This window comes from Terrapene carolina, unplaced genomic scaffold, assembly GCF_002925995.2.
Source record: "Terrapene carolina triunguis isolate 2854851 unplaced genomic scaffold, T_m_triunguis-2.0 Scaffold495, whole genome shotgun sequence".
NCBI lineage: Eukaryota > Metazoa > Chordata > Testudines > Emydidae > Terrapene > Terrapene triunguis.
In genome coordinates, this window is record NW_020664846.1 from 2,779,690 (window position 1) to 2,801,456 (window position 21,767).

Here is a 21,767-nt window from a genome sequence, read left to right on the forward strand (position 1 = left end):
GGCCCATCCATGTGCATCACAGAAACGCCTTCTGTGGTGTGTTGGTGTGGGGAGGCATGGTTGAGGGCATGCTGTCATTTGGCAGTGCCATATTGCTTGACTGGGTCTTGGGTGTCACCCTGCCCTTGGCTGGTATTCTCATGCTCTCTTCCTGCTCTCCAAAGAAACTAGAAGCTCTCCTCCATATCACACCGTGTACTTGGCTGGGTTTCAACCCCGGCTGCCTAATCAGTAAAACCAGGAACCACGCTAAACACAGGAACAGCCAGACAAACTAATGGGCGATCCAGATTTCATTCATATGCAAAACCAGACATTTGGAAGAGAACCAGCAGATCCACTGTCAAAGAAAGGCCTTTGCCCTTGAGCCAGGGGGCAATTCCTGCAGGGAGAGTCAGGCATTGTCCAGCCCCAAGGGATCAATATCATCATCTAGTCTGACCTTGGGCAGAGAGTGGACAAGTGACTCTGCTATTGGCTGGGCATAGCACCCATGGCTACTGACACTCACCTCAATGCCATTTTACTAGATCCTGGTTCATGTCCCTCATGCCAGGTAAGAGCAGGAGAGGACTCCCGCTTTCTGAAATCAAACTGGCTCTTTCTGAAGAGAACTAGTTGCTGCAACTGCAGCTGGCATTCCAACCATGTGCATACAGCCTGACTCTCGGGGGGGGGGCTCCTCCTGCAGCCTGGGCTCCTCCTGCAGCCTGGGCTCCTCTCCACCTTCCATGCAGGCTGCTACGCCAGAGACCTGGCTTCTCTACCTGACCCTGCCAAGGACCTTGGGCAAAGCCCCTTTGTTTCTCTTCCTGGTCACACTGTGACCGCTTTGGGGCAGGGCCAGGCTCAGAGAATTGCAGCGGGGTGGAAGATTATTGTGACAATGTTTTCTCAGTGAAAAGCAGCTTGTTGAACAATCCACACGTTTACACCCAAAAAACTGGTATCCTCTGACGCTGGCCAATGAAAACTCTTCAGTTCAAATAAAAAAAATCTTTCATTCAGTTTAATTCAAACCAAAACACCACCTTGTCAGTGTTTGTTGGGTTCCCCCTCCCCTTCTTTGTGTTGGGGGGGGGCAGGAGTTCAAAAAAGCCCCCAAGCAAACAAATTATGTTTTGATTCCAATGGAAACACATTTTTGACAAAAAAAATCCATCACATTGTGAACTTGTTTCACAGAAAATAACGGCCATTTCCCCACTAGCTCTGCCTGCACTGTGTTTGTGTAGGGCCTGTTAGACACGGCATTGACGGGACTTGAGGACTTGCCTGTGAATGGATGTGACTCTTGCATACTCCCATGATTCTCCAGTGGCGATGGGGCAAGCTTGTGGGGAGCAAGGCAGCTGTGCCTGTGGGGGATGGGTGCTGAAGGGGGGCTTGGGAGGGGGGCAGATGTTAGGGTGACAAAGGTGGGGAGAAAAGAGGGTCTGAGAGGGGGGGGAGTGGGAGACAAGTCCAGGCCTTGTTCTGAGGCAGCAGTTGGGGGGAGCCCTGCTCCATGGGGCACATGCTCTGGGCAATGGAGGCAGGAGGAGCCAGACACCTAGGCCAGGCTCATGGATATTCAGCTCAGAAGTACTTGCCCACCCCATGGCAGTGCAGAACCTGGCTCAGGTGGGGCTCAGAGGTCCCAGGCCCCTGCCTCATGCACTGGTTTGCCCTGTCCGATGTTCTGAAATGTTGGTAGCCCTGCGTGGAGGTGTCGCTGCCAATTCCAGGGGCAGGTTCAGGCACTGCACTAAAACAGCCAGTGAGCCATTTAAATGCACAGCCCAGGGCCTCTGCAGCCACCAACAGCTAGACCCCCAGAGGACTTTGAACTAAGCTCCTCACCCAGGCAGGGGCAGGAGCCCGCAGAAGTGGAGCAGTTTCCCTGCGGGAGAGTGAGCTGCGAGGGGAGGGGGAGGTCTCCTTTTAATTACAAAAGGGGAGTTTTCAAGGGGGGTTGGTTGGTTGATTTCAGCCCCCTCCTTGGCATGCGCCGGCTCCAAGCTGTCTTAGCACCAGAGCCCACTCCCATCTCAGTAACACAGCTTAGGCTGGGGGTGACACGGGCCTGGAGTGGGACTGCAGAGACCTGGGCTCAATGGTCTACGCTGCTGCTCACTGCCGAGGGGGGGCCTTAGAGCAAGGCACTTGGGGGAGTGCTCGGCCCCCCCCAGGGGGCGGGGGGGGGGGGGGGTGGGACGACTGCTCTTGCTCTCCCTGGAAGCTGAGCTCTTTTGAAAACCTGTGTCTCGGCTTCTCAGCACTATAACAACCTTGGGGGCATGAAGGGTTCATCCCCCAATGGCTGCAGGTGCTCAGGCATGCAGGGAGGCGGGCTGGCTGGAGCCCAGGGGGAGGCGCTGCAGCACGGTGTGCATAACATGCTGTTCTGTCGGGGGTCCCAGGGGCTGCTTTGGCTGAGGGGCAGACGGGCACCACCAGGGTCCAGGGGGTGGTGTGAGCTGTGTGGGAGAGGGGCTCTGGAGCAGCTCTTGCTGGCAGTTCCAGTGGTGCAGGCATGGGGCAGACAGCTGATGCTGTCCCCACTTCACTATCTGTTAGGTTGTCACGCCCCTTCTCCAGTACCTGCCTGGGCTGCTTTCACTTGTAGCGAAGTGAAAGTGCACAGCCCCACGGAGGACCCTCCCCTCTCAGCAGCTGGACAGCCGAAAGGTCAGAGGCCCTGTGCTCTCCTGGGGCCATTCTCCCAGGGAACAGCCTGGTACCAACCCCGGCGAGCAGGAGTGTTTTGCAGAATGACCGATCTGGTGCCTGTTTTCTCTGACTCTGTTTTCCCATCTCTAAAGGAGGCGCACTGGTCACATGGCTCCAGTGGCCAATGGCACAAGTCATCCCAGGTAGCTGCAGTCCAGCATCAGCATTGCCAATTTATTAAGGATTGTCGCCACTATTGTCTGTAGTCCAGGCTGGGACAATTCAGTGTCACACACTAGCAGCCGCCACGGTCCATCCCAGGGACTCTGCTCCTTGCTTTCACTGTAGGCTCTGGCTCGCCGCCAGGCTTAGCTGTCTGGGAAGATGTAGCTGTACTGATTTAAGATGTGTTCCACTATCTGGTTTTGGAAGACCATGTGCATTGCCATGTTTACTTCCTCGGTCTCTGGTCTCAGGAGAGTGGGCCCAAACACAATCGCCACGCTTTGCACAGACATCCGGTTCTGCTCCCTGTAGTCGATCACACTGGAGGGAGAAGGACAGTCAGTCACTGGGAACTGCCAGGGGCGTCTCTCACTCTGACGAATGCTGCACCTGACAGAAATGGGCTGAGACCAGAACCACGCCCGGCATGAATCCAGCACAGCATGGCAGTGCCAGGGGATCAGGGCTCAACAAGCAAAGGAAGGAACTCAGTGATCCCAGGACTCATCCAAAGTTTTCCATCTAAACTGTTTTCTGACAGGAAGTTGGGTTTTTGACTAAATGAATTTTTTCACAGGACATGTCTGCTTTCCACAGAAAAGTGAATGCCCAAAAACCGAAATATTTCAATTAAAAAATTCTGCTGCGATGTCTATGGGAGTTGTAATTTGGTTGCCTCCAAGACCCCATTCTCCTCCAGCGGGTGGGCTCCTCAACCAGACTACAACTCCCATGATGCATCATAGCCAGGGACTCCCATGATGTACTGCCTCTCCCATTCAAGAGGGTAGACCATGATGCATTGTGGGAGATGTAGTCCAACCAGGGAGCTTGGCCTATAGATAGGGGTCTACCAAATTTGCGGCCATGAAAATTGCATCACGGACTGTGAAATCTGGTCTTTTGTGTGCTTTTTACCCTATACTATAGGCAGTGCCACTGCCAGCAGCAGGCAGAAGTAAGGGTGGCATGGTAGGCTATTGTCACCCTTACTTCTGTGCTGCCTTAAGAGCTGGGTGGCCAGAGAGCATCAGTTGCTGGCTGGGCTCCCATCTCTGAAGGCAGCGTCGCCGCCAGCAGCAGCACAGAAGTAAGGGTGGCAATATCACAACACCCCAAAATGGGCTTGCAACCCCCTTTTGGGTTGGGACCCCCAGTTTGAGAAATGCTGCAGAGAAAAATCACATTTTTTGAGTTGGTCATGGCATAAATAGCAAATTTTGCAGACGTGTAACACATCCGCAAAATTTGCTATTTATGCCATGACAAACCTGCAAAAAATGTGTGATTGCTCCATGATTTAAGTAGACCCCTACCTGCAGAAGAGAACGGGAACATAAGACACCCAAATTATAACTCAATGAGGCACAAAATATTTTGGGTTTTGGACATAATTTTTTGCCATTCAAATTTTCACTGAAAAAGAAAAATATCGACATTGTCCACAGAACATTTTGCTACAACAATTGTTTTTTTGTTTTCACTTTAAGTAAAATCCCCTCCCCCTGCTTTCCACCCAACTCTGGCTGAGCATCCTGCAGCGGGAGGCGCTGTTAAAACCCAGCAGGCTGGGAGCGGTCTGCAGAGTCCCATAGGATACTCCAAGCACAACAATCGAGCTGAGGAAGAACCTTGTAAGGGGCATGGCCAGGGGAGTTTTGAAGGGTCTTCCAGGAGCCAAGGCTAAGACCAGGGGTGAAAATTCCCCCCCGAGGAGACTAGCAGGGAAAGGCACGTGGGTACAAAGGAAACCAGCAGTAGCTTAATTTCCTTCTCCCCTTCCAAGGTCTTGCCACTAGATTTGGCTTCCTCAGACTGCACCGTACCCTGGAAGATCTGCCCCTATATACCTGCCAAGGGTAGCACCAGGCCCCTGCGGCCGTCAGCACCGTGCTGCCTTCTCTCCCCTACTCCAGTCCAGCACCACGGTACAGGGTGGCACAGGCTGGGACAAGCGCCTCATAACACTGCTGATGAGAGTCAAGGGAAAGGAAGCGGCACAGACGTGCAGGATTAGTGCTCAGGCAGGAGCAGTGATCTCTGGCCTCCCTGATGGCCGTGTTCAGACATAGAGGAGAATTACATGAATGGCTGGGGACTGTGCAGATCAAAGCACAAAGCTCCATGCACATGGAGAGGCCTGGGTACCAGGGCAAGAACTCACCGGCAGAGGTGCTGGAAGAGAACCTTCATGGTGTCGCGGTTGGCCTCAGGTAAGGAACACACCAGGTCACGGATGCACTTGCTGCGCTTCGCCTGGTCATATATTTCTACAACCAGATGGAAAACCAGGTCATTCCACCTCGTCAGGACTGGGCGTCAGAGCGCGTGGGCGGGAGACCCTGGACTGGGACTCAGGAGATCTGGGCTCTCGCCTGGCTCTGACACCGACTGGCCATGTGACCTCGAGGAGAGCTGCGGGGCTGGTGCAAGTTGTCACAGGTCCATTGACATCGCCGGAGCTATAGTGATTCCCACCGGGTGAGGATCTGCCCCTACGTGATTTGCCCAGCACTAACACAGGGACACCACCACCTCCTCTCAGAGTTCCAAGGATAAATCCACTCATGCCCTTGCTGTGCTTAGATATTACAGGGGGTGGGACCGTCTGACAAGTAGCTAGATACAGAAATCATATCTTCCCCCAGGGAACCAAGTTGGCTGGCGCTACATCCTGGTTCAGGACAGCCTGTGGGCAGAAATCATTTATCTCTGGTGTGGCTCTGGGTTTGTCATGCAGCCAATTAAAGGCTGTGACTGTACCAAGCTACTCCCATGAACAGCAATTCAAACCTTGCCTGGATGCTCAGCCCACTGCTCTGGCACCAGGCACAGAACACAGGCTGGGTCTGTTGGCCCACCTCCAAATCAGCCAGGCCTACCTCTCTGGCCTTGTACCTCAAACAGAGACTGCAGAGGGCTTTAACCTTCCATGCGTTTCTCATGCATCCTCTTCAACAAATCACAGCTCAGCTGTGAAAGCAGAGCTGGTTGCATGGCTCCATAATACGGAGCCATTTTCAGAATGGCACCGGACTCTAAATAAGTGTCCAGAACGGCAGTCTATGCTGAGTGGGCAGCAGCATTCTCAGTCAAAACCCATGATGTCTTAGCATGCGTCCACACGGGGCAGGTGTAATTCCCAGCCCAGCTCAGGTACACGCACATGCACTAAAAAGAGCCGCTTCACCGGGCTTGCACAGGTGATGGCTCATGCTAGCTGCCCATGTATGTACCCGGGGGGGGGATCATAGAATATCAGGGTTGGAAAGGACCTCAGGAGGTCATCTAGTCCAACCCCCTGCTCAAAGCAGGAGCAATCCCCAACTAAATCATCCCAGCCAGGGCTTTGTCAAGCCGGGCCTTAAAAACCTCTAAGGGAGGAGATTCCACCATCTCCCTAGGTAACCCATTCCAGTGCTTCATCACCCTCCTAGTGAAAAAGTTTTTCCTAATATCCAACCTAAACCTCCCCCACTGCAACTTGAGACCATTACTCCTTGTTCTGTCATCTGCTACCACTGAGAACAGTCTAGATCCGTCCTCTTTGGAACCCTCTTTCAGGTAGTTGAAAGCAGCTATCAAATCCCGCCTCATTCTTCTCTTCTGCAGACTAAATAATCCCAGTTCTCTCAGCCTCTCCTCATAAATCATGTGCTCCAGCCCCCTAATCATTTTTGTTGCCCTCTGCTGGGCTCGTTCCAATTTTTCCACATCCTTCTTGTAGTGTGGGGCCCAAAACTGGACACAGTACTCCAGATGAGGCCTCACCAATGCCGAATAGAGGGGAATGATCACATCCCTCGATCTACTTATACAGCCCCAAATGCCGTTAGCCTTCTTGGCAACAAGGGCACACTGTTGACTCATATCCAGCTTCTTGTCCACTGTAACCCCTTGGTCCTTTTCTGCAGAACTGCTGCCTAGCCATTTGGTCCCTAGTCTGTAGCAGTGCATGGGATTCTTCTGTCCTAAGTGCAGGACTCTGCACTTGTCCCTGTTGAACCTCATCAGATTTCTTTTGGCCCAATCCTCTAATTTGTCTAGGTCCCTCTGTATCCTATCCCTACTCTCCAGCGTATCTACCACTCCTCCCAGTTTAGTGTCATCTGCAAACTCCACACCATCCTCCAGATCATTAATGAAGATATTGAACAAAACTGGCCCCAGGACCGACCCTTGGGGCACTCCGCTTGATACCGGCTGCCAACTAGACATGGAGCCATTGGGAGTGCTAGCCCGAGCTGCCACTCATGTCTCTGTGTCCATGCTGCTATTTTTAGGTGCTAGCTCGCAGAGAGCTAGTGCATGTCTATCTACCCCCACTGGATATCACACCTCCCAGTCACAGCATAACTGTACCCTTAATGATAATAGGAGAGATCCCTTCAGCGTCTGCTCTTGTGTCTTGGCTGGGGAGATGGGGCCAGGCTTTGGGGCTGAACTGCGGAGTGAAGGGGCTCAGGAAATCCAAATGAGCACGGCCCTGCTGGGTAGAGGACTGGCCGCCACCCACACTGCAGGTGTCAGACAGGGCCGTGGCTTCTCTTGTCCCTTACTTATCGCAGTGATGAATTTGTCAAAGTAGCTGAATGGGAAGAGCGGCTCTGGCAGCTCCCGAAAGAAGAGCTTCAAAGCCCCCGTGATGACGTGGACATCCTCCCACCGGCCATCATCCAGGTCCAGATTTTCATCTGTGGGAAGGAGGCAGGTAGGTTAGCCAGTGCTCTGATACTGGGGTGGGAGGGGCTTGCTCCATGCATGTATGGATCTAGGTCAAGTCAGGCAATCCTGGGCCAGGATGTGCACACACGTGTGCAAGCTCAGGGCACAGAGGTGAGAGTGCTCTTCAGTAGTGCAAAGGGGGACGGAAGTATCAGATACACATTTCTACCAGCGAGGGGATTAGCCATTGGATCAAGCTACTGAAGGAAGGGGGAGAGTCTCCGGCTCTTGAAGTCTGCAGCTTCAGACTGGAAAATGCTTTAGCCACACACAAGTTACTGGGCTCAACATGAGGTGACGGGGCGAGGGTCTCTGGCCTGTGCTAGGCAGGGGTCAGCCTGGATGATCGAATGGCCCCTTTTGGCCCTAATCTCTGTGAATCCAAACAGGAGTAGAATGCTGGCCCTCCCTGGTGGAGCCCATTTCCTGGAAGTTGTCTCTGCATCACTGGAGACCTCACAGAGTTTAACAACAGAGGAGGATTAAATGTACAATTTACTGCCTGCAATCTCGTCAGCTCTCAAATGAAGCCAGGCTGGGTCTGCTCAGCACTCGGACAGGAGATCTCTAGAGAAACTCCAGGGGATGTTGGTGATCCAATAGCAGGCCGACTTCCCTCAGAGGGTGCGTCTACACTGCATCTGAGGTGCTATTGCCGCACTGTAAACGTACACAACACTAAAACACATGGCTAAAAACATCTGTGTGACCACGATGGCACAGGCTTCAGCATAGACTAGCAATGTGAGTCCGTACGTAGGGTCCCCGGTCTGCTTAGACAGCCTGTGCCACCATATCTACATGGCTGTACTTAGGTGTGTGAGCACAGTTATGTCTACCAGTGTTGCGCTCACACCTTGGATTGCAGTGTAGATCCACCCTGAGCCGGGACTGTCCTAGTATCAGGGAGTGTTAAGGGTGCTGTGCTACGGAACGGCTACATTCTTCAAGTGAGCTATAAAACCAATCTTCCCACCAGGTGTTAGCCCCACAGCTCTTTCGATAGGAGGAAGAGGGTTAACGGGGATCGCTAACTTCTGTAATCAAACTGTCTCCTTAAATTCCTCATGGAGTTTCAGTTGAATAATTTCTTCTTCACTTCCTGCCCCTAAACTGTTGGGCAGTAGTACAACTAAGCAAGTGACCAAATTCTACCCCAGAGGTGGCTGCAATTCAATGATAGCTTAAGTGATTCCAGCAAGTGTTGTGGGCAAAGTATCTAAAAAGTGCCTCATTCGGTGTTTGTACAGCACCTAGTGCAGTCGGGTCCTGACCTTCTCGGCGCTGCTGTAATCCATGGCTCACCTCCGGATGAACAGAGCCAGGGAGATGCTATTGCTACCATCACTGCTGCAATACTGGACACTGATTTCTCCCCCAGTTCTTACAAACCCAACTGAAGGAGGGTCCCGCTGGTTCCACAGTGCTCATGAGGTGTGTCTGCTCTGCGAAGAGACAGCTAAGGGACCACCTCCCTCCCCTCCAATGAGAACCCTTGGGCATCTAAGAGGGAGGGAAGAGAAAAGGGGACAGAGCAGGAACAAGCTGCTTCTCCCATTAGTATCCAGTCGGCAGGATTCCTGCGAGATCACTAACAGCCCCTGTGGAGACTGGCTCACTCCCTGTGTTCGAACAAAACACAGGCTTTGAGGTGTGCGCCCAGAATCCATCCCACATTCGACTTGGCATTTCTTACACGCAACAGAGACTCATAGTGCAAAATCCTGCCCTCATTGAAGTCAATGACAAAACTCCCATTGGCTTCAATGGGCACAGGATCTCAGCCACAGATTTGTAAGACTAGAAGGGACCATAAAGATAGGGTTACCAAAAGTCCGGATTTCCCCAGACATGTCCGGCTTTTTGGTTGTTAAATGGCCGTCCGGGAGGAATGTTTAAATATCTAAAAAACGTCCGGGTTTTTCGATATTTAAAAATCCCTCCCGGCCAGCCGGCATGTGGGCGTATGGTAACCCTGCCAGAGCAAGCCTCTGAGCGCCTGTCCCAGGAACTGCGGGGCTCGGAGAGGTTCTTTACCGAGGAGCCGCTAGGGGTTCTGTTGAGCTCGGCGCCACGTTCACAGCTGGGCGCTCCTTGAGCCCAGACCCATCCAGGGCCCCCCAGCCCCAGCCCCGGGTGGCGAGTGCCAAGGCCCTGACGTGCTGCCCTGCCCGAGCTGCAGCCGTGCCGGGGAGTGTCCGAGGGCTGCAGGCAGCGCTGGTGCCGACGGGGCTGCCGGAGGATGAGTTGGAGCCGGCCCCGCACCAGCGGGCTGAGCGGGGAATTGTCCCGGGAGAAGTTTCCCTGGGCACCCAAGCCCGTAACCTCCCTCCCTGCGGCGCCACTAGCACGGGCGCCCTCAGGCTCCCGGCTTTCTGCCGGCCGGAGCGGAGCCTGCAGGGAAACTTCTCCTGGGACAACTCCCCGCTCAGCCCGCTGGTGCGGGGCTGGCTCCGACATCCTCCGGCAGCTCCAGCGCTGCCTGCAGCCCTCGGACGATCTCTGGCGCGGCTGCAGCTCGGGCAGGGCAGCGCGTCACGGCCGAGCCCTCACAAAGGAGGCTGCCTGTGGGGGAGGGGGGGGAGGAAACGGGAGGTTTCCTCCCCTCCCCTCCGGCTGCCGCATCGCGCCCGCCAAGGCTGCGAGGGGGACAAGGGAGCCTCCTGCAGCCATGGCAGGAGGGAGGGAGATTCCAGGAGTGGCGGACCCTGCAGCCCCTAGGGCCAGGTGCAGCTCCCCAGCTGGAGCGGGAGGGGTTGCACCAGTGACTTCAGGCGGGGTCGGGGCTTCGACTCCCTGGTACCCCACACAAGTCAAGAGCAACTCTCCCCTCCCCCCTTCAGTGAAGCAAGGGCAGGGGGTAAATTTAAAACTGGATCCTGCCACATCTTGTGCGGTGTGGGACCAACCCTCTGCCCCTCCGGTGTCTGGACAGAGAACATAGTGGGGGCAGTTAGGGTGGGGGGGGTCTCAGGAGGGGGCAGTCAGGGGACAAGGAGCAGAGAGGCTTAGACAGTCAGGGGACAAGGAGCGGGGGGGGTTGGGGATTCTGAGGGGGCAGTCAGGGGGCAGGAAGTGGGAGGGAGTGGATGGGGGTGGGGCTAGGGCGGGGCTCCCCCGTCCTCTTTTTTGATTGTTGAAATATGGTAACCCTAATAAAGATCTAGTCTGATCTCCTGTGTAACATGATCAGAAAGCCTCAGAGATTCCTGCACTGAGCCTGTTAACTTCTCGTTGAGCAAGAGAGAGAGAAACGCCAACCTTAACACTCCAAGCGAGGAGGAACCCATCACACCGTTAGGGCAGTTGTTCTAATGGTTATTTACCTTTGCCGTTAACAATGGGCACCCAATTTCCAGTTGGGGTTTTCTATCTTCAGCTTCCACCCACTGAACCTTGCTGTACTTTTGTCTGCCCTTGGCTCTCAGTAGCCTTCACTCCTTTTGGGAGAAGCTCAATGTGCTCAATCTTCTAAAATGGGACCATGTCTTGTGGTGTCTAAATGGGAGCCGGCCCTTGGAGGCTGGGAGTAAAAAATCCTCTCTCAGCCTTCTCTTTCATAAGCTAGACAGAGAGGCTAAAGAAGCTCTCTCTCCATGAGGCAGGTTTCCAGATTTTGAATCTAGAGCTGTTAAAACTTGGAATTTCTGTTCCATGGGAAATTCTGACACTTTTTTTTTTTTTCTTTAAGTTAATTCCAACCTGGAATGAAAACTCAAATTTTCAGTTTCCATGAAAAGGAAACGAATTTTTTCATTTTGGAAAAAGTGAACTGGAAGACAGATCTCCAGGGACTCTCCCGTTTCATTGGAAAACTCCCGACCGGCTGTTCTCGAATGATCCTTGTAACTCTTCTCTGAGCTCCCTCCAATTTTTCAACATCCTTTTTACCGTGGGGACACGCTATTCTGGTGACAAATGACCAACAGGCTCTCAAAGCATTACCAGTTTACCTGATTCTGTATTTTCTCACCTTTCTAAATTAGAAAAAGATTTTAAGAAGTCAAAGGCATGTTTATTTAAAGACATTAGATTGTAAGAAAGCTACAGCTAACCCACTGAAAGCAGGCCTACCGTGGTCCACTTTGTAGCGCAGTTTCTGTATAGTTGCCAGATTTCCACTTACTCGATAAAGTCCATCAATGTCCAAACCTATTAGACCAGGAACCAAAACTACAGTTAGTCACCCCGCAGCTGGACAACGGGAATATGCCAACAAGGAGCTGGAGAGACGTTGCGACAGAGATTCACACATAAAGCAAGCCCAGTGTGAAGACAGCTTCATGCTCCATAGGCGCTAGGAGGGCCGGCATTCTCAAAAGGATGTGACAGATTTGCACAAGTGCTCAGCGGACTGGGTGCTGATACCTACTGCTGCATTTCCAGGGGTGCTTAGCACCTGAACTGCTTGGGAAACCTGGCCCAGGCTGAAGGTGCTAAGCACTTGGAAGTCTGGCCCCAAGCTCTTTTGGACCTCTGCCCTGTTCCTTACAAAGCGGAATGCAGTGGGGTACGCGAGCAGCAGGGGCCCTCCATGCCCCAGACACGGCTCATACTTGCAGCCTGCCTTGGGGGAAGGAGCAATGCATTGGGATGCAGCAGGGCAGGTCCAGGTCTGCAGCAGCTGCGGCAGAAACCGAGAGGGGAGCAGGGCCACGCAGATTCGAAAGAGTCGAGAAAAGCAGTTTAGAAACTTCTGTGCTGCTTTCTGTTCTGCTTCTCCTAGGGACGACTTTTTAAGGTGGGAGGGTACGTGCAGACACACGCCAACAGCTTGCTCTACAAGCCCAGATTGAACCAAGCCTCGAGATGAAGAATTCAGAAGCCAGATGCTAATAGCAATGAGCTGTGAGCAATGAGCTGCTCCATTAGTCAGTTTGTGGGATGCTTCTTGGGAAACTAACCCACCCTGAGCCTGCAGCCCCTTCTCGTAGCCCATCTAGGCCCAAGGGCACCAGGTAACGCTGGGAGGGGCTGCAGTGCCAGAGATGGTGCAGTCAGGGCTGGTTACTCAGGGCAGAAGGGGCTGTGCTTCCCCGAGGGCTGGAGCCCTGGAGCATGGAAAGGGCTGGCTAGGGGCTCTCTTGGCCCCCTGCTCTTTACTGGAGGATTTGGCGAGGATACCTCTGTGTTCCACCGTCTGGATGCACTGCTGCACAAACCGCGGCACCGTGCCATGCTCCCGCTCGCACAGCGCTTGCAAGGAGCAGCCAAACACTTGGTCTGAAAAACAAACCAACAAACCCAGACATTTAGGCAGGTAACTCGGGGCTCTGCCAGGGGATCAGGATGATTTGCCCCCCTGGACGTGCTGGGGGAGAAGCTTTGCTTGGGGATGCAAGGTTTGGGTTTCCTGGCTCGGAAGAAGGGTTTGTTCTTCTCGTAAGCGCCCACCCCCCAAAGTGCCCCACCCAGCCTGTACCTTTGATGTACCCTCGCTCCCGCAGGAACTGCAGAGGGGGCCGTTTCTGGAGGAGCTTTCGCAGCCTGTTCCGAACTTTGCTGGTGTCGCTCTCGGAGCCCAGGCTACTGGCCGCCGGCCCGGAGGCTGCGGGAGACAAGGGAGAGCGTTTCACCGCGAGACCAGGAGAGGCCCCAGCAGGGAGGAGACAGGCATCATTCTGGGCACAGACAAGGAGCCCCAAATGGGCTGCAGACAGGTTGCTTGGCTTAGCCCTCCCCGTAGGTCCCCTCCCAGCGCGAAGGCCAAACATTACACAGAAGTAAGGGTGGCATGGTATGGCATTGCCACCCTTACTTCTGCAGTTCTAATTTTCTGTCTAGTCCACCTCAGCCCCCCACACTGGAAAGAGGCTGGCGCTGCCCCTGCCAGCTCCCCACTCTGGTCTCAGTCTTCCTGGGTGACCAGCTGCTTTATACCAGAAAGAAAACTCCATGTTAGAGAGAGTCCTGTTGCAGGGACATTACCACCCCAAGCCTGGTGCTGCCAGGTGCCTGGTGTCAGCACCATCCCTGCCTACTGTACCCCATCCTAGTCCCGCTCCCATGACAGGACATGCCAAAGGGCCAGACATGACCTGGCCTTGAGCACACCAGCCAGAGGAGGTGGGGGACCCAGCTCGCATTCGTGTTGCCATCTGTGCCCTTCAGCCAGTTTGCCCTGCAATGCAGCACAGGGCATGCTATGGGGCCGATGCTGCAGCCTGCTCTGGCAGTACATATGGGCTGTATGCAAGCCTCCAAGGCAGGGGGAGAATTTTCCGAGGTACAACCACCCTACACTGCCCCACTGCAAGGCCTGGGCAAGTGGGGGTTGGGAACAGCCAAAGAGCTTGGGGTTCCAGAGATCAGGGGCTGCAGAGCCGCCCCATGAAGGCTGCTCTATGTAGAGGCTGCTCTAACTTGCCCAAGGAGCCATTTGGCCCAGGCTCCAGGTGGTGAGCACTCCTGCAACTTCTGGGCTGTCTCCCAGCATAGAACCTGGCCCTCCGCCTTCGCTGCATGCTACTAACTAGGGCATCTACACTGCTGCTCAGCTGCACCTTACCAAGGGACATTGGGTAGTTAATGCAGCTCTGCCTGGACTGAGCTGAGCAGACAACGAGCTCGGCAGCAGCTCCCAGGCAGACTCGGCCTGGAGGCTGCACCAGAGCGGGCCCCTGGGCTGTTCCCAAGCAGGCTGCTCCGCTCAGATCTCACCCACTCACCTGGATTCTTTTTGTCTTCGTCTTTGTTGTTTCCCAGTCTCTCCTTGGCTCCAAAGTCCCCAACATTTCCGTTCTCGTCGTGAGTAGGAAAGTCTGTGGACTGAGGGAGACATGGCATCAGCTCTTGTCCCATCAAGGCCCCGAAGGAGCTCAGAGGTGTGCAGCTCAGGGCGGGAGGTGTGGTGCTTTCCCAGAGCCTGCTAGACACGGCTGAGTAGGTTGGGAGGGAGAGAGCGGATAATGCGAAAATTCCCCCACCCCGACACACAAGTGATGGGCCACAAATCAGTCTGGACACAACAGATACTTGGACTGTCAGCTCTTTGGGGCAGGGATGGGCTTTTGTTCTGTGTTTGTACAGCACCTGGTGCACTGGGGTCCAGGGCCTAGGGCTACTGCAGTGCAGAGAATGCAACCGCAGCAGGAGCCAACCTGAAACTTTGCTCAAAATTCACATTTTTTTGAGGTTGGGGTAAGAAAGAAACCAATCCCGCCGTGCTGAGTTCCCAGGGGGACAGCGGCTGGGAGGGTGTTTCTAGCAGCCAAAGTGCTGTAAATCTCGTGAGAAAGCCAGTCCCAGGATGGCAATGCCAGATCCTAAAGACGAAACCTGGGTGGGGCTCCAGGAGGGGACAGAGCTGAGCAGAAGATGGGCATAGAAGGGAAAGTGAGGCTGAGCAGAGAACGGAGCAGGAGAAGGGGGTCAGGGTCAGTGCTGAAGATGGGGGCGTGGTGTGTAACCAACCGGCCACCTATCTGGGTCTCTGTCCCCATCTGGGGGCTGGACTGTGTAAAAGGTCTTCTGAACAAAGGGGCCTGATCCTGGAACTTTAGCTCAGAGCTCCTGCTGGTTGGCCCGGAGGTCCTGGGTTCAGGCTCCTGCCAGGCCAGTGCCTCGGGAAAGCTCTAACAAAACGCCCGGAGAAGCCCCTCTCACCAGCTTGCTGATGCTGTCGGTGATCACCTTCTGCCACGTGGCCACAATGGGCTCAGAGTCGTGCTGGATCAAGAACTCGGAACCGTCGCAGGTCTTCAGCTGAAAGTAGCAGCGTGGGAGTTATCAGGGTGAAACAGGCGCTGTGCCGCCCCCAATGTGACAGCCTTCCAGAGGGTCCGTAGGGAAAGAAGGGCAGTTTCTTTCCATGGCACAAAAGCGCTCAGACACCAGTGGGCTGGGCTGAGACATGCGCATGTGACAGGGCCCCTGCTGTTGGCCTTGACTTCTGTGCAATTTTACAGCTCAAGTCTCTGCTCCTTGGGCACCCCAAATTCCCATCGACACAGACTACATAGAATCTAGGGTTGGAAGGGACCTCAGGAGGTCATCTAGTCCAACCCCCTGTTCAAAGCAGGACCAATCCCCAGATAGATTTTTGCCCCAGATCCCTAAATGGCTCCCTCAAGGATTGAGATCACAACTCTGGGTTTAGGAGGCCAATGCTCAAACCACTGAGCTCTCCCTCCCCCCAGGCTCAGCCCTTGTCTTCGGTGCTCACAGGTCCTGAGGAAAAGATGCCTGGCTTCTAGGGGCAGATCCCTTGCACTGGACTCCCTCAGACTAAGCCCTGGCTCTGCACTGAGGACTCCCCCTGTATTTAGCTGCATCTCTAAGCTGTCTCTGCAGCAAGAGTGTCCCAGCTCTGCCCGCAACCTGGCCAGGCAGGCGGGCCGTTGTGATCGCTGCTCCTGACTGGCTAGAATTGTGATCCCAGTGCGGGTCACCAGTCTGTCTCATCCACCTGTTGTGAGCTCCTTGGGTGGGGGCTGCCACTTGCTCCGTGTACGGCCAGCCCCCAGTACTGTGGGACTTAGCTGGCCAACCCCTCTGTGCTACTGCAATAGAAGTGTTCAGTAACAACCAACCCCCGGCTTGGTTTGCTCAAAGCTGCGGCCAAACACCTCGGTTCCATCCACTGTCCTGTTGTGCAGGCATGAAGAGTTACCGGCTGGCAGTTTCCTTTCCAATGCAAAGCCCAAAAGAGCCAGGGTTTGGCTGTACCGGCCGTCCCAAAGGAGCCTGCTGTCTGCACTGGCAAAGGGGACCGGCCCGTACTGCCCTGCTGTATGCAGAGAGGGGCCCTGCTGACGGAGACACCACTTTTTAATTCTCCCTTTCCCCTGAAGTCTGGCTGCCCCTCGGCAATAGCGTGTGGCCCCTGGCCACTCACGTCTTATTTAAAAGATACACTGGGCTTGCTAAACAGCAGCCAGTGGAGGGTTATGCAATGGCCAGGGAGGCCTGGTGCGCTCGTACTGGTATAACTGTGTCAGTTGTGGATATGATCCCCATGCGCCTTATAGTTCTACTGGTACAACCCCTAGCATGGACGCAGTTACTCTGGAAGAACAGGGCCTAACACCAGCATAGCTTATTCCCCATCCTGCCTGGGTCTGGCTATCCCAGGAGAAGTACCTTGATCTCAGGAGAACGGCGTCCACACTGGGGTGGGAGGGGGCCTGTACACTTTAGTTGCACCAGGCCAACTTGGGTGTGTAGTCAAGGCCTGAAGTCGCGATTTCCCACTGCCCCGCCCCACCCGCCGCCACCTCGCTGCAAAGGAAGGGCAGATTGCCCCAGTTCAGACTGAGGCGCATAACCCAGCTGCTTGGCACTGGGGCAGACGGCAGCGCCGTGCGACAGGGAACGTGAAGTGACCGTTAGCCCAATAAGCAGCCAGCGTGCAGGGCACTAAAGAGACACAGGTGTGAGGGCCGTGTGTGCACGTGCCAGAGAACACACCAGCCAGGGGGCATCAGCTCTTGGGTGCAAACCACAGCCCTGCACAAAGAGGCTCTGTTCTCACCAAGCCTCAGGACCCTCCTGGGGTCTTGTCCACGCAGAGTCAAACCAGTTTAGTTACAGGTGTGAATTTAAACCTGTTCCGTTAAACCCCTGCCAGCCCCTGCGTGGATACTCTAGCACCAGTCAGAAAAGGCCTCAGTATAGTTCATCCTGCCTCAGCGCTGGGGGATGGGAGTAGATGACATCCCAAGATCCCTTTCAGCCCTGCATTTCCTTGATTCTATGGCCTGGTCTACGGTACAGCGTTTGGCTGGCATAGCTTTGCCAGCTAGGAGCAGGGCTGGATTAACTCTGCTGTGGGCCTGGGGCTATTAGATTTTGAGGGGCCCTGTATACAAGTCTTTTTCCTAATTTAAAACAAAATGATCACAATTATACCATTGGGCTATTAACGCTATACTAAACTTGCCTTTTAATTAACATAAAGCCATTTTGTGGTTACAGTTTAGTCTTAAAACATGTAGAATATAGTTAAGTTAATTCAAAATAGCCGACTTCTTACCTTAGAACAGCTGTTTTATTAGTTTCTTTCTGGATGGAGTTTGGGTGCAGGAGGGGGCTCCAGGCTGGGGCAGGGGGTTGGGGTGCAGGAGAGGGTGAGGGGTGTGGGCTCTGGGAGGGAGCTTGGGTGCAGGAGGGGATTCTGACCTGGGGCAGGGGATTGGGGTGTAGGAGGGGGTGAGGTTTGCGGGCTCTGGGAGGGAGCTTGGGTGCAGGAGGGGATTCTGACCTGGGGCAGGGGATTGGGGTGCAGGAGAGGGTGTGAGGTGCAGGCTCCGACTGGGAGGCGCTTACCACAGGCGGCTCCCGGCTGGCAGTGCAGCAGGGCTCAGGCAAGCTGAGCTGCCTGCCTACCTGCCATAGCCCCATGCTGCTCCCAGAAGCGGCTGGCTACTGGCACGTCTCTGTGCGCTCCTGTGGGGTGGGGGACAGCGTGTCTCCGTGCTCTGCCTGCACCCGCAAGCGCCGCCCTTGCAGCTCCCATTGGCCGGTTCATCCCCCCCACGACCAGGGGCTGCAGAGACCTGCAAGCAGCCGGCCGCTTCCAGGAGTGGTGTGGGGCCCCGGCATGCAGGCAGCCTGCCTGAGCCCTGCTGCGCCGCTGGACTTTTAGCATCCTGGAGATCACGATTGACTAGCAGAGGCTCCAGGATCAACCAGTTGATCGCGATCGATGGGTTGGTGACCACTGAATTGTCTATAATTATGGATTTATTTTTGTGGGGCTCCCCTTAGCCTGAAGCCCTGGGCTGCAGCCCCTAAAGCCCCTGCGTTAATCCAGCCCCGGTTAGGAGTGTTAAAACAATCACTCCCGCTTCCCGACATGGCTATGCCAGCCAACCCCTGGGGCAGACACAGCTATACCCCCAGAAGAGTGCTTCTCGCACCGTAGCTAATGGCCTTTGGGGAGGTGGTGTAGCTATGCTGGGAGAAGAACTGCTGTCTTATGCTGTGTCTACACTAGAGGGTTCTGCTGGCACAGCTATACCGGCCAAGGGTCTGTAGTGTAGACACGGCCTTCGATTCCGATCTAGCAGTGCCTTACCTCAGGGCTTGTCGACACTACAGAGCTTTGCCGACATTGCCACTCCAGCAGAGTCGCTGGTGGATATGCAGCAAATGGAGCTCTTCCGCCGGCATAGCCACACCACCTCCCCGAACGCTCTTCTGGCAGCATTGTTGCATCTACACCAGGGGCTTTGCTAGCAGAGCTGTCAGCGGGGGCGGGGGGTGATTGTGTAATGCAGACTAATCATAAGTCATTCAGGAACAGGGTTCAGCTAAACCAAAATAAACCACCTTTAAACCAAAGTAAGCATCTACACATGGTCTGTGTGGGTTTAACTAACCCAGTTTGCACATGGAGCAGGCCTTGGTGTTTCCAATGGTTTTAGCCTCTTTACCAAGGCAACACATCTCTCCCCCCACCTGGCCCTGCGGCCCCACCAAAGCCACGCTGCATTGAGCGGACTCACCTCCAGAACGTTCTTCTTGCTGGATTTCTCTTTGGGAGCCCAGGACACGGCAGCCCCCCGCAGATCCACAGTATGCTCGGGTGTGGTCAGCATGGAAGGGTGTTTCTGGAGGAAGGAAAGAGGATGGTCACGCCCAGGGAGACACTGAGCTCTGTTCATAGGAGCAGAGCAGCGAGGCTGTCGCAGGGTGAAGAACGTTTGCTCATGGGCTATAAAACCAGCCATGTGGGCAGGGGTCCCATGTCTGTCCTTGGCATTTCCATCGGGCTCAGAGCTGGGCGTGGACGGACCGAGGCAGGTACAGCCAGCGCTGTCCTGCCCTCCTGCCATCACCCCTCTGGTGTGGTTCCTGCCAGGGACACAGGTCTCTATAGGCAACATGGCTGCAGGTACGAAGGGGAACCCAGCCCAGTGCCAGACCCAGCACAAGGTGGCTAGAACCCTGGATGAGAGGACCCCGATCAGCTCCTCGTTCCATCTGAGCTGGCAGAGGGCAGCCCCTCCACACTCCAACTGCCATGGGCCATCAGGGGGGCTAGCCAATGGAGACAGGCCATGCCATGGGAACACAGAGTAGGGATTAGAATCTAGGCCTTTTGGCTCCCGGCCACCGAGTGCCTCTCACAGGACACCTCGCCCAGAGTCAGTTGTACCAGAACCAGCCGATCAGAGGTTCATACGGTTTCATTCCATTGGCGCAGTGTGTTGATCGAGCCTGCAGCATATCTGCTGCATCACTGAGCCCAAGCAGGCAAAGATCATGAGTCAGGCTCCAAAAAACCATCCGATTGGCTTAAAAACCATGAGTTTAAAATACTACTGCTACTGTGGGGTGTTTTCCTTTGCCTCTGGGTGCTGGAGCCATTTGGGGTTGTGTTTCCCAGCTTCTTCTCCACAACCACGAGAGTAGAAACTTCCTTTTTTAAAACTGAAAGCTGAAATTCTCACCTAATTAGGGTGACCAGATAGCAACTGTGAAAAAATAGGACAGGGGGTGAGGGGTAATAGATGCCTATATACGAAAAAGTCCCAAAAAACTGGACTGTCCCTTTAAAAACGGGACATCTGGTCACCCTACACCTAATCATGTTTGCAGGAGTTGGGGCTTTAAGAAAAACATCAAAGATCACGAGACCTGGGATGAAGCCACAAGAGGTGGCGGAACTCTCTCCCATTCTGCAGCATCTCAGCTTTCATTCAAAACAAAACCGCTCGTGGTTGCAGAGTTAACCACCCCAGCAGAAGCAGGGTGGGACTTTGCAGTGACGCCTGCAGAATGCCTGAAACAATAGCTCCGAGAAGAATGAACTCTGCCGGTCCCTAGTAATCACCTCAGGGAGAGGGGTTGGGGTAAAGCTCAGTGATGACAACTGACTATTTCATTTGTGCCTCCCAGTGAGATCACCGGGCGATGTGCGTGCACTGAGGGGAGCTTTCAATTCTAAACGGATGCTCATGGGCCATAATTAAAAATGTAATTCAACCCTCCCCTGGACTGGACACCAAGATTGCCCCGAGTATTTCTAAGACTAGGGCAATACTAGAAACTTTTGCCTGACTAGCAATTGCAGGTAGGGATGCAATCTTTTTATGACATTTTAATCCAGGCAAAAGCCCTAGCGTGGACACAGTTATACTGGCCAAAAAGTCCTTTTGCTGGGAGAGCTTATTTTGAACCGGTATAAACTATACCGGCAAAGCCACACTTTTCTTGATGGAAGCTGCATCTCCACTATAACTGTGCCTAAAGGAGCCAGAGGGAGCAGAACTCACATCTGAAGCAATCTGGGGCCTTGGCTACACTTGCAGCTGTACAGCGCTGTGAGGTAAACCTGTCTTCATACAGCTGAGTGGGGAAAGCGCTGCAGTCTGTCCACACTGACAGCTGCCAGCGCAGTGGTGTGGTCACACTTGCAACATTTGCAGCTGTGTTGGGAGCGGTGCATTATGGGCAGCTATCCCAGCATTCATGTGGCTGCAACGTGCTTTTCAAAACGGTGGGGGGTGGAGTGTGACGGGGAGCGTGGGGGGGGAGAGAGTGCTTTTTGGAGCGTGTCAGCACTCTATTTTGCAAGTTCCGAACTCCCGGCCCCCTGCTCATTCATTCACTCACTCAAAGCAAACAGCAAACTATTTGCTTTTTCTCTGTAGTACGAGCTTTGAAACCGGCACTTCCGCATTCCTGCAGCCGGTTACAACAATGGAGAGGATTGGCCACTTGACAAGGTGACCAGTACAGCGCTGCAGGTTGATTCCTGGCACACACTCGCAGGGGAGAGTCGTAGCCACTCTGCTGTATCTCTTACGCTTCTCAGGGAGGTGGAGTACCCGCAGCGGTGTACCCAGGGAGATACAGCGCTGTACGTGCCTTGCCAGTGTAGCCGGTCAGTGAGTCACAGCGCTGGGGGAGGCTTTACAGCGCTGTAACTCGCAAATGTAGCCAAGGCCTGAGTGAGAAGGTGGTGACGCTAGGGGGCCAGCACAGAATTCTCCCATAAAGGGGAGGAACGTCTCTTCCTGGATGCTCTCTCTGGTACGTCAGTAATGCTGGCATTGGGCACGTGGTTATCGGTTTTGTGTCCGGGGGGTCAGGGCTCTGGTGTGCATGTGGTTTGCTGGGTTTTTCTAATAGAACACAGCTTTCCACTGGGAAATGTCAGTGAAATACCCAGGCACTTTGCTATTCCACAGGGGATTAAAGAGTCTGTCTGCTCCAAC

The 21,767-nt window shown here is 54.3% G+C and overlaps 1 protein-coding gene across 1 annotated transcript in view; it reads right to left on the reverse strand.

The window, feature by feature from the left end:
* Positions 1-2,439: 2,439 nt before the first annotated feature.
* ARHGAP27 (Rho GTPase activating protein 27) overlaps positions 2,440-21,767 on the reverse strand; it is a 53,932-nt gene continuing 34,604 nt past the window's right edge. Inside the window, exons 7-15 of the mRNA XM_029913150.1 lie at positions 19,050-19,154; positions 15,208-15,306; positions 14,271-14,370; positions 13,025-13,150; positions 12,727-12,825; positions 11,677-11,754; positions 7,437-7,571; positions 5,042-5,147; positions 2,440-3,198 (exon numbers count right to left, since the gene is read on the reverse strand). Coding sequence (XP_029769010.1) covers positions 3,021-3,198; positions 5,042-5,147; positions 7,437-7,571; positions 11,677-11,754; positions 12,727-12,825; positions 13,025-13,150; positions 14,271-14,370; positions 15,208-15,306; positions 19,050-19,154 — 1,026 coding nt within the window. The 3' untranslated portion in view covers positions 2,440-3,020. The remainder of the gene's footprint in view (positions 3,199-5,041; positions 5,148-7,436; positions 7,572-11,676; positions 11,755-12,726; positions 12,826-13,024; positions 13,151-14,270; positions 14,371-15,207; positions 15,307-19,049; positions 19,155-21,767) is intronic.